The sequence below is a fragment of the Mytilus edulis genome, chromosome 2 (genome assembly GCF_963676685.1).
Source record: "Mytilus edulis chromosome 2, xbMytEdul2.2, whole genome shotgun sequence".
Classification (NCBI taxonomy): domain Eukaryota; kingdom Metazoa; phylum Mollusca; class Bivalvia; order Mytilida; family Mytilidae; genus Mytilus; species Mytilus edulis.
In genome coordinates, this window is record NC_092345.1 from 14,123,267 (window position 1) to 14,138,843 (window position 15,577).

A 15,577-nucleotide genomic window follows, 5' to 3' on the forward strand; every position below is an offset into this window, starting at 1 on the left:
TATCTTAATCAAACAATTCTACCAAGCTGCAAGACAATATGCATGAGGGTTAGAGTCCCAATTTATAGAAATATTTAAATATCTTTGCATACCTGATGCACTAGAAATAGTTACAAGCACTATTATAATTTGGTACAATAAACTTGGTTTATAAAACATCTCTATCCTTGTCCTGAGATATTTTCTCAAAGTATATATTACTGAATACTTAGAATATAGTACAATGAGTCAAGAAGCTATTAGGAAACATATGTTATTTATCTATTCAAATATTGGCATCAATTTGCAATACACCACAACTGTTCCAGTAATAAAGCGTTTTTATTTTTACATTTGTGGAAATAAAGATTTGTTTTTATTTATAAATTGATGAGTCAATATCTAATTCTAAAATATTTCGTATTAGAATGAAGGTCAACCAAAAAAATTACAAATACTTGATTTTCTCTGTTATTAAAAGGAATATAAATTTAAAACTTTCCAAATGTGTTTTATATGTTAAGATGAACATAATTAGATGATAAGTGAAAAATCACGGAATTTCCCTTTAAATACATTGGTGTGGTAATTTTGAAATGATCATGATGATGTATAAAACACAGGTGTGGAAGTACAAAATTAAATACTGGGACAACACTTATCAAATAAAGCCAAAAAATGCACTGAAATGGAACTGTTAAAATATCAACAAAAAGGGCGGACATACAATAGTAATATTTTTTTTCTAATTTCTTTACAATTTATAACAGCTTTACATCAATATTATGATTACAACAATTTAACTCGTTATGCTTCACATACTGGATAGGGGGCAGATTTTTTTAATAGAGGTATATAACTGGAGTTAGTATAATAGTAAGGGACATTCTATGCATCTTTCATAGCAAATGTTCTGTTTTACTTATATAATTATGTTTTCCTGTATTTTTTCTACCATTTTTACCTCTAATATGTTAATCTTCCCCTTATTCAACATGGCTGCAATTTTTTAGAAAGTTTGAGGAATAAGAAGATTGATTGGACAAATATATAATCAAATATTCTTCTAATTGAAATAAATAGCCGAAACTAATGTGGTGATAATTGTAAAATTGTTCATAGATGATCTCAAGTAAACGAATCTTTCTCAATAACCAACCTGACTTTTTTGATGTAACAAAAATCTATTAGCTATAATATACACAGGTACAAGATGAGAGACACAACCTGCTAAGCTGTTAATTTTCAATAGAATTCTCTACATGAATCCCCATTTCAAAAAAATATTTTCTCTAACACAAAAGAATTTTCTATATCTATATATAAATTAGTACACATTTGGGCAATGGAAAGGGTCAGTTGTTGGCCCTATTCTTGACAAATAAGTACAATTAACACAATAGCTTTTAAGTTTGTAGGTTATTAATGTCATAAGGTCTTAATATTTTTATTTAGTATATGGTACAAGCTTTGTAAAGTCTAGAAAATTAACTACTAATCAAATTGTATGTATGATGCAGTTAGAGGTAGATATTTTATTAGTTGGGTACTGTTGATTAATTTAATTTTGTGTGTATCAATTTTCATTGGTTGAGGAAAACTAGTATTTTTGTGGATATTTGATTTCATGGTTTTGCCAAATTCTACATAAAAATAGAAAATTTATGATACGTTGATCATTTGAATTGGTGGTTCACATGTACCTACAAACCCACGAAAATTGATATCCAACAAATAATAATGAACAAGAATGTGTCCATAGTACATGGATGTCCAACTCGCACTATCATTTTCTATGTTCAGTAGACCGTGAAATTTGGGTCAAAACTTTAATTTGGAATTAAAATTAGAAAGATCATATCATAGGGAACATGTGTACTAAGTTTCAAATTGATGTAGCTTTAACTTCATCAAAAACTAACTTGACCAAAAACTTTAACCTGAACTTTGCACTATCATTTTCTAAGTTCAGTGGACCATGAAATTGGAGTCAAACTATAATTTGGCATTAAAATTAGAAAGATTATATCATGGGGAACATGTGTATTAAGTTTCAAGTTGATTGGACTTAAATTTCTTCAAAAACTACCTTGCCCAATAACTTTAACCTGAAGCGAATGGATGCACGGACGGACGGAGGCACAGACCAGAAAACATAATGCCCCTCTACTATCGTAGGTGGGGCATAAAAATAACAAAAAAAATGAAGCTGGTCAAAAATGAAGTTAAGGTGGAAAATTTTTCACGTGTCAATGCAGTTAGATGATTATATAAAATTTTTTTACATGTATTATCACCCAAATATTTTGATCTATTGGCTTGCATTGGTGAAAGTGATTATGTGGGGATGTGTCATAAATAAATGAGAAGGTGGGATGAGAATTTAGTAATTATTCATTATATCCTAAACACTAAATATGTAAAATATGACAATAGAAGTATGTGTTCAAAGTGTTGCTAGTCCAGGAATAAACAAAACATGGTAGTGAACACAAAAACTCAAAAGGAATAGCTCTGACCAGATGTTTTATCAGTTTCTCATGATATCCATGTATCAACTGTCAAAGGATTCCAAGCAATCCTCAAAGATAGGGAATGTCAAAATATGGTAAAAATACTATAAACCATTCAATTTTCATGAGAAAAAAATAACATACAAAACAGTTGGAGGGTATGTAATACTTAAACATATTTTTAAATAAATACATTAACAATATCATAAATTTGAGAAAAAAAATTATTGCAAAATCAGATATCAAGATTTCCAAATAGTTATCTGCATATAGACAACTATTTTTCAGTTCAAAGAAACATTCAAAACTCAGCTCATGAGTTAACAAGATAAACCTGTGAACTGCTTTCTAAATGAACTATGTCTCAATACCTTAATCCTCAAAAATATACCCTATAAAATTCAATGTGAAATATTTAGCAGAGTATAGTACACACCCATTTTTCATACCCAAAAATCATGAAAAAAAGTTGAAAAAAATAAAAGTCTAGATCACTGTAAAAACTCTTCCAACCATAAATTTATAAATAAAACATTTTAGAAAAGGCATGCAAAAAATTGGACTTAGCTAAAAAAAAAAATAAACAAACAAATAACAAAACAAACTAGAGGCTCTAAAGAGCCTGTGTCGCTCACCTTGGTCTATGTGAATATTAAACAAAAGGAAGCAGATGGATTCATGACAAAATTGTGTTTTGGTGATGGTGATGTGTTTGTACATCTTACTTTACTGAATATTCTTGCTGCTTACAATTATCTCTATCTATAATGAACTTGGCCCAGTAGTTTCAGTGGAAAATGTTAGTAAAAATTTACAAATTTTATGAAAATTGTTAAAAATTGACTATAAAGGACAATAACTCCTTTAGGGGGTCAATTGACCATTTCAGTCATGTTGACTTATTTGTAAATCTTACTTTGCTGTACATTATTGCTACTTACAGTTTATCTCTATCTATAATAATATTCAAGATTATAACCCAAAACAGTAAAATTTCCTTAAAATTACCAATTTAGGGGCAGCAACCCAACAACGGGTTGTCCGATTCATCTTAAAATTTCAGGGCAGATAGATCTTGACCTGATAAACAGTTTTACCCTTGTCAGATTTGCTCTTAATGCTTTGGTTTTTGAGTTATAAACCAAAAACTGCATTTTACCCCTATGTTCTATTTTTAGCCATGGCGGCCAACTTGGTTGGATGGCCAGGTCACTGGACACATTTTTTAAACTAGATACCCCAAAGATGATTGTGGCCAAGTTTGGATTAATTTGGCCCAGTAGTTTCAGAGGAGAAGATTTTTGTAAAAGATTACAAAAATTTATGAAAAATGGTTAAAAATTGACTATAAAGGGCAATAACTCCTTAAGGGGTCAACTGACCATTTAAGTCATATTAACTTATTTATAGATCTTACTTTGCTGAACATTATTGCTGATAACATTTTATCTCTTTCTATATTAATATTCAAGATAATAACCAAAATCTGCAAAATTACCTTCAAATTACTGATTTTGGGGCAGCAACCCAACAACTGGTTGTCTGATTCATCTGAAAATTTCAAGGCAGAGAGATCTTGACCTGATAAACAATTTTACACATGTCAGATTTGCTCTAAATGCTTTGGTTTTTGAGTTATAAGCCAAAAACTGCATCTTACCCCTATGTTCTATTTTTAGCCATGGCAGCCATCTTGGTTGGTTGGCGGGGTCACGCCACACATTTTTTAAACTAGATACCCCAATGATGATTGTTGCCAAGTTTGGTTAAATTTGGCCCAATAGTTTCAGAGGAGAAGATTTTTGTAAAAGTTAACAACGACGACGATGGACGACGGACACAAAGTGATGGGAAAAGCTCACTTGGCCCTTTGGGCCAGGTGAGCTAAAAAGCCCAAAATCCAGTCTCCATCATAATATAAATTACATGCAAAATTATATGAAAATCCAAATCATCAAAACTATTAACTATAATTATGACCTAAATTGTATCCCTCCATTAACTTACGTTTAAACTTCAACACAAAAGAGCAAAGGTCAATCATTAAAACATGCGAAATAAAAAGAATAATCATTTGTGTAAAATATGGGTCAAGCGTTTAATATGTAATGTTGTTGTATCTAAAAGTATTGAACATAATAATGCATATTTTCAGGGAAACTCTGAATATGAATAAAAAAAAAATCTGTTGAATTCATATTACCATTTTGTGAAATTAGAAAGACACGTACATCTAAAATTTAATCTATTATAATAAATTTTGGTACAAATCTAATGATTTGAATTGCTGAATTTTGGTCAACATAAATTTCCACTTTGTTGACTTTGATCAACATGTTACATTTGCCTACATGTCCATGCTTGTTACAAAAATGTAAACAATTTAATATTATGAATTCATTCATGCCATTTTTTTCAAAATACTCAGAATCTTTCAATGTATATAATCACTCTTCTTTGGAATTTTTTGATTTTTGAATTAATTTTTTGAAACAGAAAAAAAATTCATCCTATAAAAGTAAACTAACAGTGATTAATATATATCATATTGTATCTAACCTGGAAACTTTCTTCCTGTGAAAACCTCGTCAACATGGTTGGCATCTAATTTTGTATAAATTGTGACATAAAGAAACAGTTTCATGGTAAATAATAATTTTAATACTGCAGCTAGAAAACTTTATTTACCAAATATAGTAACAAAGAAAAAAATGTGCAATGTCGATTCCGTGGTACTTCATTTTTTTTTCACAATCTAGGGTTTGTTAGGGATGGCAAATAAGTTTAATTTATATTTTAACATTTTAGTAACAATAATTGTAGCAAATTTTAGCTGCAGTATACAAACAATATATAACATGTATAAAGTCAATGTCAGAAAAAATATCAACCTATTTTGTATTCAGCATGAAGCTGTTGAAGGGTTGGTTAAACCTAATTAAACCCATAATTTTGTTTATACATGAAAAATCTCAATAATAGATGCACGCAATAATTTCTGAATATACAGTATACAAATTTTATTTCACAAAGATCTGTTTATGAAAATTTGAGTTAGACAGAGTAATGGACAAAAGGCAGACAACTTACTTACACAAGAGGGCTTCCCTCTAATGAAAATTTTGCAGAAACAAAACTAGGTCCAAAGTGTAAGTGCAGAAAATTGAATTATAAACATGATAAAAAGTAAACAAATTGCAACTAATGCAAACGTTCAGTGAAGTTTAAAAGATCTGTGCTGAAAACTGTAGGAGCTAACTTAAAAATATTGGTACCCCTTTTTTCCTGATCAGCCTGAGAAATGCACCAGACATCACTATAATTAAAGCTAGTTTTGCTGTATTAATAGTTAACTTTAGTGCCATATAAAAAATCATAATTAAATCAATATCTCACATTTGTTTAAATGCATGTCTTTCAACTTATTTGAAATCTGTTTAAGTAAGATTCACTCTTTTTCTCATGCAAATTCATGGAATTTCAGTTATTGAAATTCAGTTCTGAGAAATATCTTTGTAAATCACTGCTTTTTCTTTTTGAGTAGAAATGGAAAAAGCTTAGTGCAACCATGCCAGTTGTAATCTAATGAAAGAGAATACATATGTATGTCATGTATGTAGCTAATCGCAGACAGAGGACATCTATCTAGTATACAATCTAAAGAAAGTATTTGATACTGATCCATATAAACATTAAAGAAATTATCCCCTCATAACACAAAAAACAACAGTCATTGCAGTTCTCCATTTACAATGATTAAATTTTCGGTTTTCAAATTATTGTAAGCACAGAAAATACCTAATCCCATATAATAGACAAAGTTGTAACCCATATATGTCATTAACTGTAAGGCAATATATGCTTTTTACTTTTTTGATAAACAGAATGTTGTTTAATAGTTTTCAGATCTTCACTTGTTAAAATCGAATTATATGCATAATTGCAAATTGCAAATTACACATTGCCATTAATTTGTAAGGCTGCTATAACATCATGAAAAAACAGTCTAAAACCCCATCACATAATTCTTAAGACAATGTGCCTATAAAAACAATATTCACATAAAAAAATATATCTATTTAGTATCTATTTAATCTCACCTCTAGCCTCTAATTTGATATAAGTAAACTGATCACTTTCATCTTGTAGTGTATTGTGTTCATCCAATGGTATTATCACCGTTCCAAAATATTCTGTATTCAATATGTGCATGGATATATCTGAAAGCACATGTATATCACAAATTTAAAGCATTAAAATGTCTTTTTTTTCAAATTTCATACTGGATAAAAAGTATTTTAAAATCCACATATTTCTTCATATATGACTTTACCACATGAGATATGATTTGTATAGAATGCACTTTAAAACTTACGCTAAGGGAGATAAGCAAATATAGTATCTTATAGAATCTATTGTACAATGCACTCCAATTATCTGTCCTGGTAAGGTTGTACATTCCAAAACAATGTTTTCTTCTTAAATTAATTGTCATCTTTATCATGTTTATTAATTGCAAAAGAATTATAATATAATATTCATTAATTGCCAAACAGGAGACATTTCATAAAATTGAGATTTTCTATTACTCTTATGCATGTTATGTGGACAACTACTAAATAACTAGAGGCTCTCAAGAGCCTGTATTGCTCACCTGATTCTACTTGGGTTTTTGAAATCATATAAAAAAATATAAAATTTGGCTAAAAGTGACAACACAACCTCATTTATAAGGAAAGGAACATGTTTAATTTCATTCAAAAGTCCCCCACTGGCGGCCATCTTGGATGACGGATCGGCTACAAAGTAACAACACTTGGTCAGCACCTCATAAGGAACATTCATGCCATGTTTGGTTTTATTCCATTCAGTGGTTCTCTAAAAGAAGTCATTTGTATGCATTTCCCATAGGGTCCTATGTTAAACTAAGTCCCCTGCTGGCAGCCATCTTGGATGATGGATCAGCTACAAAGTAACAACACTTGGTCAGCACCTCATAAGGAACATTCATGCAATGTTTGGTTTTATTCCATTCAGTGGTTCTCTAAAAGAAGTCATTTGTATGCATTTCCCATAGGGTCCTATGTTAAACTAAGTCCCCCGCTGGCGGCAATCTTGGATAATGGATCGGCTACAAAGTAACAACACTTGGTCGGCACCACATTAGGAACATTCATGCCATGTTTGATTTCATTCCATTCAGTGGTTCTCTAAAAGAAGTCATTTGTATGCATTTCCCATAGGGTCCTATGTTAAACTAAGTCCCACGCTGGCGGCCATCTTGGATGATGGATCGGCTACAAAGTAACAACACTTGGTCAGCACCACATAAGGAACATTCATGCCATGTTTGGTTTCATTCCATTCAGTGGTTCACTAGAAGAAGTGATTTGTATGCATTTCCAATAGGGTCCTATGTTAAACTAAGTCCCCTGCTGGCGGCCATCTTGGATAATGGGTCAGCTACAAAGTAACAACACTTGGTCAGCACTCCATAAGGAACATTGATGCTATGTTTGGTTTAATTCTATTTAGTGGTTCTCTAGAAGAAGTCATTTGTATGCATTTCCCATAGGGTCCTATGTTAAACTAAGTCCCCCGCTGGCGGCCATCTTGGATGATGGATCGGCTACAAAGTAACAACAATTGGTCAGCACCCCATAAGGAACATTCATGCTATGTTTGGTTTTATTCCATTCAGTGGTTCTCTAAAAGAAGTCATTTGTATGCATTTCCAATAGGGTCCTATGTTAAACTAAGTCCCCGGCTGGTGGCCATCTTGGATGATGGATCAGCAACAAAGTAACAACACTTGGTCAGCACCTCATAAGGAACATTCATGCCATGTTTGGTTTCATTCCATTCAGTGGTTCTCTAAAAGAAGTCATTTGTATGCATTTCCCATAGGGTCCTAGGTTAAACTAAGTCCCCCGCTGACGGCCATCTTGGATGATGGATCGGCTACACAGTAACAACACTTGGTCAGCACCCCATAAGGAACATTCATGCTATGTTTGGTTTTATTCCATTCAGTGGTTCTCTAAAAGAAGTCATTTGTATGCATTTCCCATAGGGTCCTATGTTAAACTAAGTCCCCTGCTGGGGGCCATCTTTGATGATGGATCGGCTACAAAGTAACAACACTTGGTCAGCACCACATAAGGAACATTCATGCCATGTTTGGTTTCATTCCATTCAGTGGTTCACTAGAAGAAGTCATTTGTATGCATTTCCAATAGGGTCCTATGTTAAACTAAGTCCCCGCTGGCGGCCATCTTGGATAATGGATCGGCTACAAAGTAACAACAATTGGTCAGCACTCCATAATGAACATTCATGCATTGTTTGGTTTCATTCCATTTAGTGGTTCTCTAGAAGAAGTCATTTGTATGCATTTCCCATAGGGTCCTATGTTAAACTAAGTCCCACGCTGGCGGCCATCTTGGATGATGGATCGGCTACAAAGTAACAACACTTGGTCAGCACCCCATAAGGATAATTCATGCTATGTTTGGTTTTATTCCATTCAGTGGTTCTCTAAAAGAAGTCATTTGTATGCATTTCCCATAGGGTCCTATGTTAAACCAAGTCCCCGGCTGGCGGCCATCTTGGATGATGGATCGGCAACAAAGTAACAACACTTGGTCAGCACCTCATAAGTAACATTCATGCCATGTTTGGTTTCATTCCATTCAGTGGTTCTCTAAAAGAAGTCATTTGTATGCATTTCCCATAGCGTCCTATGTTAAACTAAGTCCCCCGCTGGCGGCCATCTTGGATGATGGATCGGCTACAAAGTAACAACACTTGGTCAGCACCTCATAAGGAACATTCATGCCATGTTTGGTTCCATTCCATTCAGTGGTTCTCTAGAAGAAGTTCAAAATGTAAATTGTTAACGACGACGACGACGGACGACGCCGGACGACGACGACGGACGACGGACGCCAAGTGGTGAGAAAAGCTCACTTGGCCCTTCAGGCCAGGTGAGCTAAAAATATACACTAGATAAAAAGGGTTCCGAAAGTTTTAGAAATCATGACATTTTTTTTCTTTTTTGTAGAAAACTCTTACTAAGAAGAACAGTTATCTTTGCCAAATTGTACTTATTAAAAAATAATCAACTAAACAGCTGAGAAAAAATGACTATCAACTCAATAGGACATAAAAAGAAAGTACTGTAAATTCAGAAATTATTAAGTGCATTTATTATTGTGATACTGTCATTTTAGAGTAAAAAACAATTTTAATATTTGCGATATTGAGAAAAAAAAAATTGTAACAAAATGTGACAAGGTTATAATCACAATAATTCAAAAATTATTGCGATTATAACTTGTCACATTTTTCTCAATAATATGAGGTAGGCAGTACCTGTAAATGGGAACGAAGTCTGTATGAATTATTTGTATTGGTTAAACAAAAAAAACGGAAATACCGTAACATTTCCGATTTTGGTTCTGTTGTTATGGATTTTAGTTGTGACGTTATTTAAGTTATGACGTCATATGCAAGGTAAACAAAGAAACGCTATCATCAGGTAACGCTTTTTCAAATCAAGGAATTATTAAAAATGAAATTGGTATTGCGTTCCTTCCTATTTTATACTAGACTGATAAATATATATTTTACTCAAAATTTCATACAAACGAGACCGGAAAAAGAAAGTACATTGTAGATTTCTGCGCAGATGCAGGAATTCAAAACATGACATCAAAAAAATTGAACGATTTTGAGTTCATTAGAACAATGAAAAGTTCAGGAAAATTTTCCAGATTTTTTTTATACTTTTTTTTTTATTACATAATAAAAACATCACATTAATTTCTGAATTTCAAGTAAATCATTTAACACCTGTAGTCATGTGACCTTACAAATAAATATTATCTTGCAGGGAAACTTACCAGCATTTTTCACTGAGTGTGCAAATATAATAATATCATCTTTGGGGCCCTTATATCCTTCATGAGCTTTGTACGTAAACTGTGGTGACACAGATCTGTGCATGTCAATCAATAAAGCTGTATGTACCATGGGAACAGGAAAACAACCTAAAGTCTTTCTATCTACAATCTCAAAATACTCTGGTACTCTCCTGTAATACCCCTGAAAGCAAAGCACAATTATCAGCTGTTTAAATATCAATTGATAAAATTAATTTGGTGTCTTCATATACATATTAATCCTTTCTTCTTGTATTTTTAGAAAAAAATATTGATTAGTCTGATGATTATTTTTCTCTTGCCTACTGTGGATTCATCTATATTCATTTGAAACCAATTTTCGTGGATTTTGTGGTTACAAACAGGCAGAACCACGGTTGAAATAGAACAAAAGAATCGAAGCTCTTTGTTAGAGAAGGCGATAAATGCTTACTGTAATGTTTACTATAGTAACAAAAAAATTAAAAGTTAATAGAAACAAATACAAGAGGCTGTCACAACGACAGCAAACCGGATTTATTAACATTTATTTGTGTCCTGGCAATATCACAAGAACCATTACTGATGAATGGTGAAAGTGAAAATCGTCAATATCAAATTTGACCTCCATTTTGTCATCAGTATCAACATATTAAAATTTGAAAAGCTTAGATTGAATGGTTCATGAGTAAATGCAACAACCTGAATGGAAACGCCATTTTACGATCTTTCAAGAACCATAACTCCTGAACGGTAAAAGTCAAAATCGTCATTATTGAACTTGACCTCTATTTTGTCATCAGTAACAACATATTAAATTTCAAAAGCTTTGGTTGAATGGTTCATGAGAAAATGCACGGACACGACGGGAAAAACCATTTTTCAATCTTTCAAGAACCATAACTCCTGAACGGTAAAAGTCAAAATCGTCATTATTGAACTTGACCTCCATTTTGTCATCAGTAACAGCATATTAAAATTTCGGAAGCTTTGGTAGAACAGTTCATGCATAAATGCACGGACACGACTGGAAACTCCATTTTTCAATCTTTCAAAAACCATAACTCCTGAACGGTAAAAGTCAAATTCGTCATTATTGAACTTGACCTCCATTCTTTCATTAGTAACAACATATTAAAATTTGGGAAGCTTTGGTAGAACAGTTCATGCATAAATGCACGGACAACTCCATTTTTCAATCTTTCAAGAACCATAACTCCTGAAGGGTAAAAGTCAAAATCGCCATTATTGAACTTGACCTTCGTATAGTTGTCAGGAATAACATATTAAAATTTTAAAAGCTTTGGTTGAACGGTTCATGAGTTAATGCACGGACAACATTTGATTGCCGCCCGCCCGCCCGACAGCCCGACCGCCCGCCCACCGTACATCCCCAAATCAATAACCGACATTTTTGTCACAAAAATCCGGTTAAAAATGACAATTTTCTTCTCGATTACGAAGTTTTCTATTCTAAAAAGCCATTTGCATAAGGTTTCAATTTATCTATTACATAGTTAAGCAGAACAATTAGATATCAAGTCGACGACATGGGTATCTATGAAATTGGATGTAGAAATGCATAACATCGGATTTTTTTGAAAAAAATACCACGGACAGAGAACATATCAATCTATAAGTTCAGTAATTTTCGTGTCTGCCCTTCCATTATGTGACTCAAGAAAAAATTCTAAAAAATGGGTAACAATTGTATCGGAAAGAGAAAATCGAGTGCACCTTTTTTTTATGTTAGGGCGTGTTTGAGTTGAATATTTTGTCTTGAAAACGTACAAAGCAAGAATATTTGATACATCATCTCGCTTCAGATTCTATCATTTTTATATAGCAAAGCTACAGGTTGACTTTATAACCTAAAAAATCACAGTACTAAAAGATGAAATATATGGGTCAAGTGAAATACCTATCTAATAAATCATAAAAACAGAGTAGGTGTGTTCGAATAGCTATTTTTTTACTAAAAGTACTTGACGACAGTCTTTCAAGTTGGATGATGAAAATGTATATCTTCGAAAATTAATAATTTTTTGTGTGTGATAACTAAGGTTTATAGTCTTCAACCACTAAAAAAATCTAGTCTGTCCTTCCACGAAATATTTAATTAGAATTTTTCTAAATATTTATGAATTTTCATCTGACAACCAATTAGACAATAATTCTAAGTTGAATCAATGCAGACAAGATCATTAACTGATGCTCATTAGCTAGTAGATACATTTGTCTTTTAAAATACAACTGACATATAAGGATTGTAATGGTGCTATGCGGATAAATTTATCGGTTTTCAAGAGCAAAATTGGCAGCGCGTCATCCCTACAATGGCTTCCATTTCTTAGATTATGAAAATTAACTGGTGTAATGGGGAGATAATTTTGACGAAGTAAAATCCTGACTGCAAAGGAACCAAGAATTTAGATGTTCAACAAATCACAAATTTTCTAACGGAATGAATGCAGATTTGCCAAAACCACGAAATTAAATATCCATCCACAAATATGCAAGTTTTCCTCAAACCACGAAAATTGGTATCCACGAAAATATAAGAATCCACAGTATCTTACTCAGCATTTTAGTGTGAAAACATATATCATAATCATCTAGGCAAATATACAGGCTTGCTCACATTATGAACTAAATTTCAAGTAGCTTCGTAGAACTGAAAGCACTGGCCTGTCTGATATGGTAATGGACTCTATAATCAAGATCTGATTCGATTTCTTGCGTTCAATATTTACTTCAATACTTTTTTTTTAATATCAAAATGATAACATAAATTACAACACTGCATTTTGTAAGAAAATTTGGAACCTATTTTTCAACTTCTACCATCATGACCATAGTTAACTGTTTAACAATTGAGACTGCTCTAATGACAGAAAGTCACTTAGATGTAGCCTCAATCTGGTTCTCATTGCTATTTTTATCAGTTACTGTCAATCAAGACTTATTACCTGCCACAAGCAACCTGACCGATACCACAGGTTTAGATGAAATGGTATATCTTGAGGAACCCTCAAAGTCATCAACATGATAAAAACTGTTTTTTTCTGTGGGTTCATGATGCTGATTTTTGTTTTATCAGGTAAGTAAACAAAAATTTTTATAAAAGAACAGTATGACAAAATGTTCAAGAGTAAAAAGAATTTAAATCTGTTCATTAGATTTTTTAAATGAACATATATCATAAAAAAAATCTTCATATACATCTTATATCTAAATTTACCTCATCTGTCATTGCTCCCCAAAAGTTAGAATATACTTGTCCATAACTGGCATTTAACATTGGTCCAACTATGATCCTGTAATAAATAAAATCATCATTAGAGCTGTTCCAAAAACAAATGTATGGGGGGTCGGAAGGCACTTATTATTTGACCCCACCATGCATAATGTTTAATTTGATATTTCCTTTAAATGTTCAAGCCATTTTTCTTAGAATAAGCACCACCCATCAAATTTTGATAAAAGTGCATTCCGACACCTCCTCCCTCCCACAATAAAACTAATATTGGAACAGCCCTTAATCAATTCAAATATGGATAGGTTTTGATTTGGAGTTATATCCTTTGGCTGCCGTTTTTGAGGGGTTGATCATAGAACTTCTAATTTGTTTAAATGTATTGAAAAGTTTAATACATACAAGTCTGATGAATCAAGCAACATGAGCAAAGGCTAAATAAAATTAAAATTGTTCAGAAAACAACTTTTTCTAAAGTCTTAGCAATCAGTATAGCAATTTGAATTTGGTTGCATTATGAAGGAATTTGAAAATATAGACCTCCAACATGGTGAGAAAAGGAAAAGTTACTCTGCCTCAAGTTGAGCCAATCGAAAAATTATCTATTGTTGCTTCCACCCTAACTTTATAAAAGGAAATAAAATTACTTGCCCAAATAACTGCTTTGTAAATAAGTATCAAATATAAGGGACACATTGTGGATTCAGAGCAAAAAAATCAGAGAATGTTAATACTGAAAATATAACATGCATGAGGTGAGCCGTTTCCTTACCAATATAAACAGGGAAAATAAGATCCTTACAAGAACTGTTTCCATCAAGAGTTGGAACCTTTGTTTCAAACTAAAAATTAAATTAACGAACTTAGTCCACATAAATTTCTGTAATAAATCAAATATTAACTTTTTGATGAATGATAAGTGAAATATTTCTTATTTGAAGTTTATCTTACTTATCTGCTTGAACTAACAAGGACAAGGTTTCTTTGTTTTCTAAAATGACATCTGCATCCAACATCTACAAACAGAATAACATTTAATTAAAAATAACAAACACACATTGTAAGCCAATCCTTATTGTGTATGGCTATTTTCGAGTTAATTTCACAATGACTAATTTTTGTCAATTTTATTTTCAAAGTATTTATATTGTTTTCTATTCAAGAAAATTCTTGAAAATATAAGTTGCTGAACAGTATTCATGACACTACAAATTAATTCTAGAATCTTCACAAGTTACTATTGAATTATTTTATTACATGCCACTCTTTCAGAGCAGGGTTATTTACCTTATTGAATCCATAATGCATATTATTCAAAGATAAATATCAAATTTAAAAAAAAAGAGGATTACCATCATTTAATAATGACATTAGATGAATGTTTCATTATAATACTTAATTCTGATTGGCTAACTGCACATCACATGTTATTTCTCAAGCAATTGCATCAGTCAATAAAACTTATCATTCATGATAACACGTGGTCCCACAATAAAGTGCACAAGTGAATTAAATAAAAAAATTATAAAATTCGTGTTTTCATGATCATAGTGAAAAAATGTAATTATAAGTATTGAATGCTTCTTTTTGTAACTTCATAGGGTTGTAAAAGCGTTGCCCGTGCACACATTTTTAGAATGAAGCGCTTCCGCTTCCGCGCTTCATACAAAATGTACTTCGGTCAACGCTTTTACACCCCAATAAAGTTACAAAAAGAAGCATTCAATTCTTAAATAAAACTTAAAGTTTAATTTGCTTACAAATAAGTAATCTGACCAGTTCTCTCTGGCAGCTTCTAATGCTTGGTGTCTCAGATCAATCACATGCGCAAACCTTTCATCTGTCCAGTCACATGGTCCAGTTTCTTCCTCAAACCCTACAACACAAAATCACTTGATCAAAAGTAT

At 32.2% G+C, this 15,577-nt stretch overlaps 1 protein-coding gene across 2 annotated transcripts in view; it reads right to left on the bottom strand.

Moving 5' to 3' along the window:
* The window catches only part of LOC139511532 (procollagen galactosyltransferase 1-like), a 29,751-nt gene that overhangs the window by 9,407 nt on the left and 4,767 nt on the right, over nucleotides 1-15,577 (bottom strand). The window contains exons 3-8 of one of the 2 annotated variants that reach the window (XM_071298350.1): nucleotides 15,431-15,546; nucleotides 14,622-14,686; nucleotides 13,656-13,731; nucleotides 10,397-10,598; nucleotides 6,593-6,712; nucleotides 5,052-5,096 (exon numbers count right to left, since the gene is read on the bottom strand). In XM_071298350.1, coding sequence (XP_071154451.1) covers nucleotides 5,052-5,096; nucleotides 6,593-6,712; nucleotides 10,397-10,598; nucleotides 13,656-13,731; nucleotides 14,622-14,686; nucleotides 15,431-15,546 — 624 coding nt within the window. The remainder of the gene's footprint in view (nucleotides 1-5,051; nucleotides 5,097-6,592; nucleotides 6,713-10,396; nucleotides 10,599-13,655; nucleotides 13,732-14,621; nucleotides 14,687-15,430; nucleotides 15,547-15,577) is intronic. The other variant, XM_071298351.1, reaches the window with a different exon arrangement.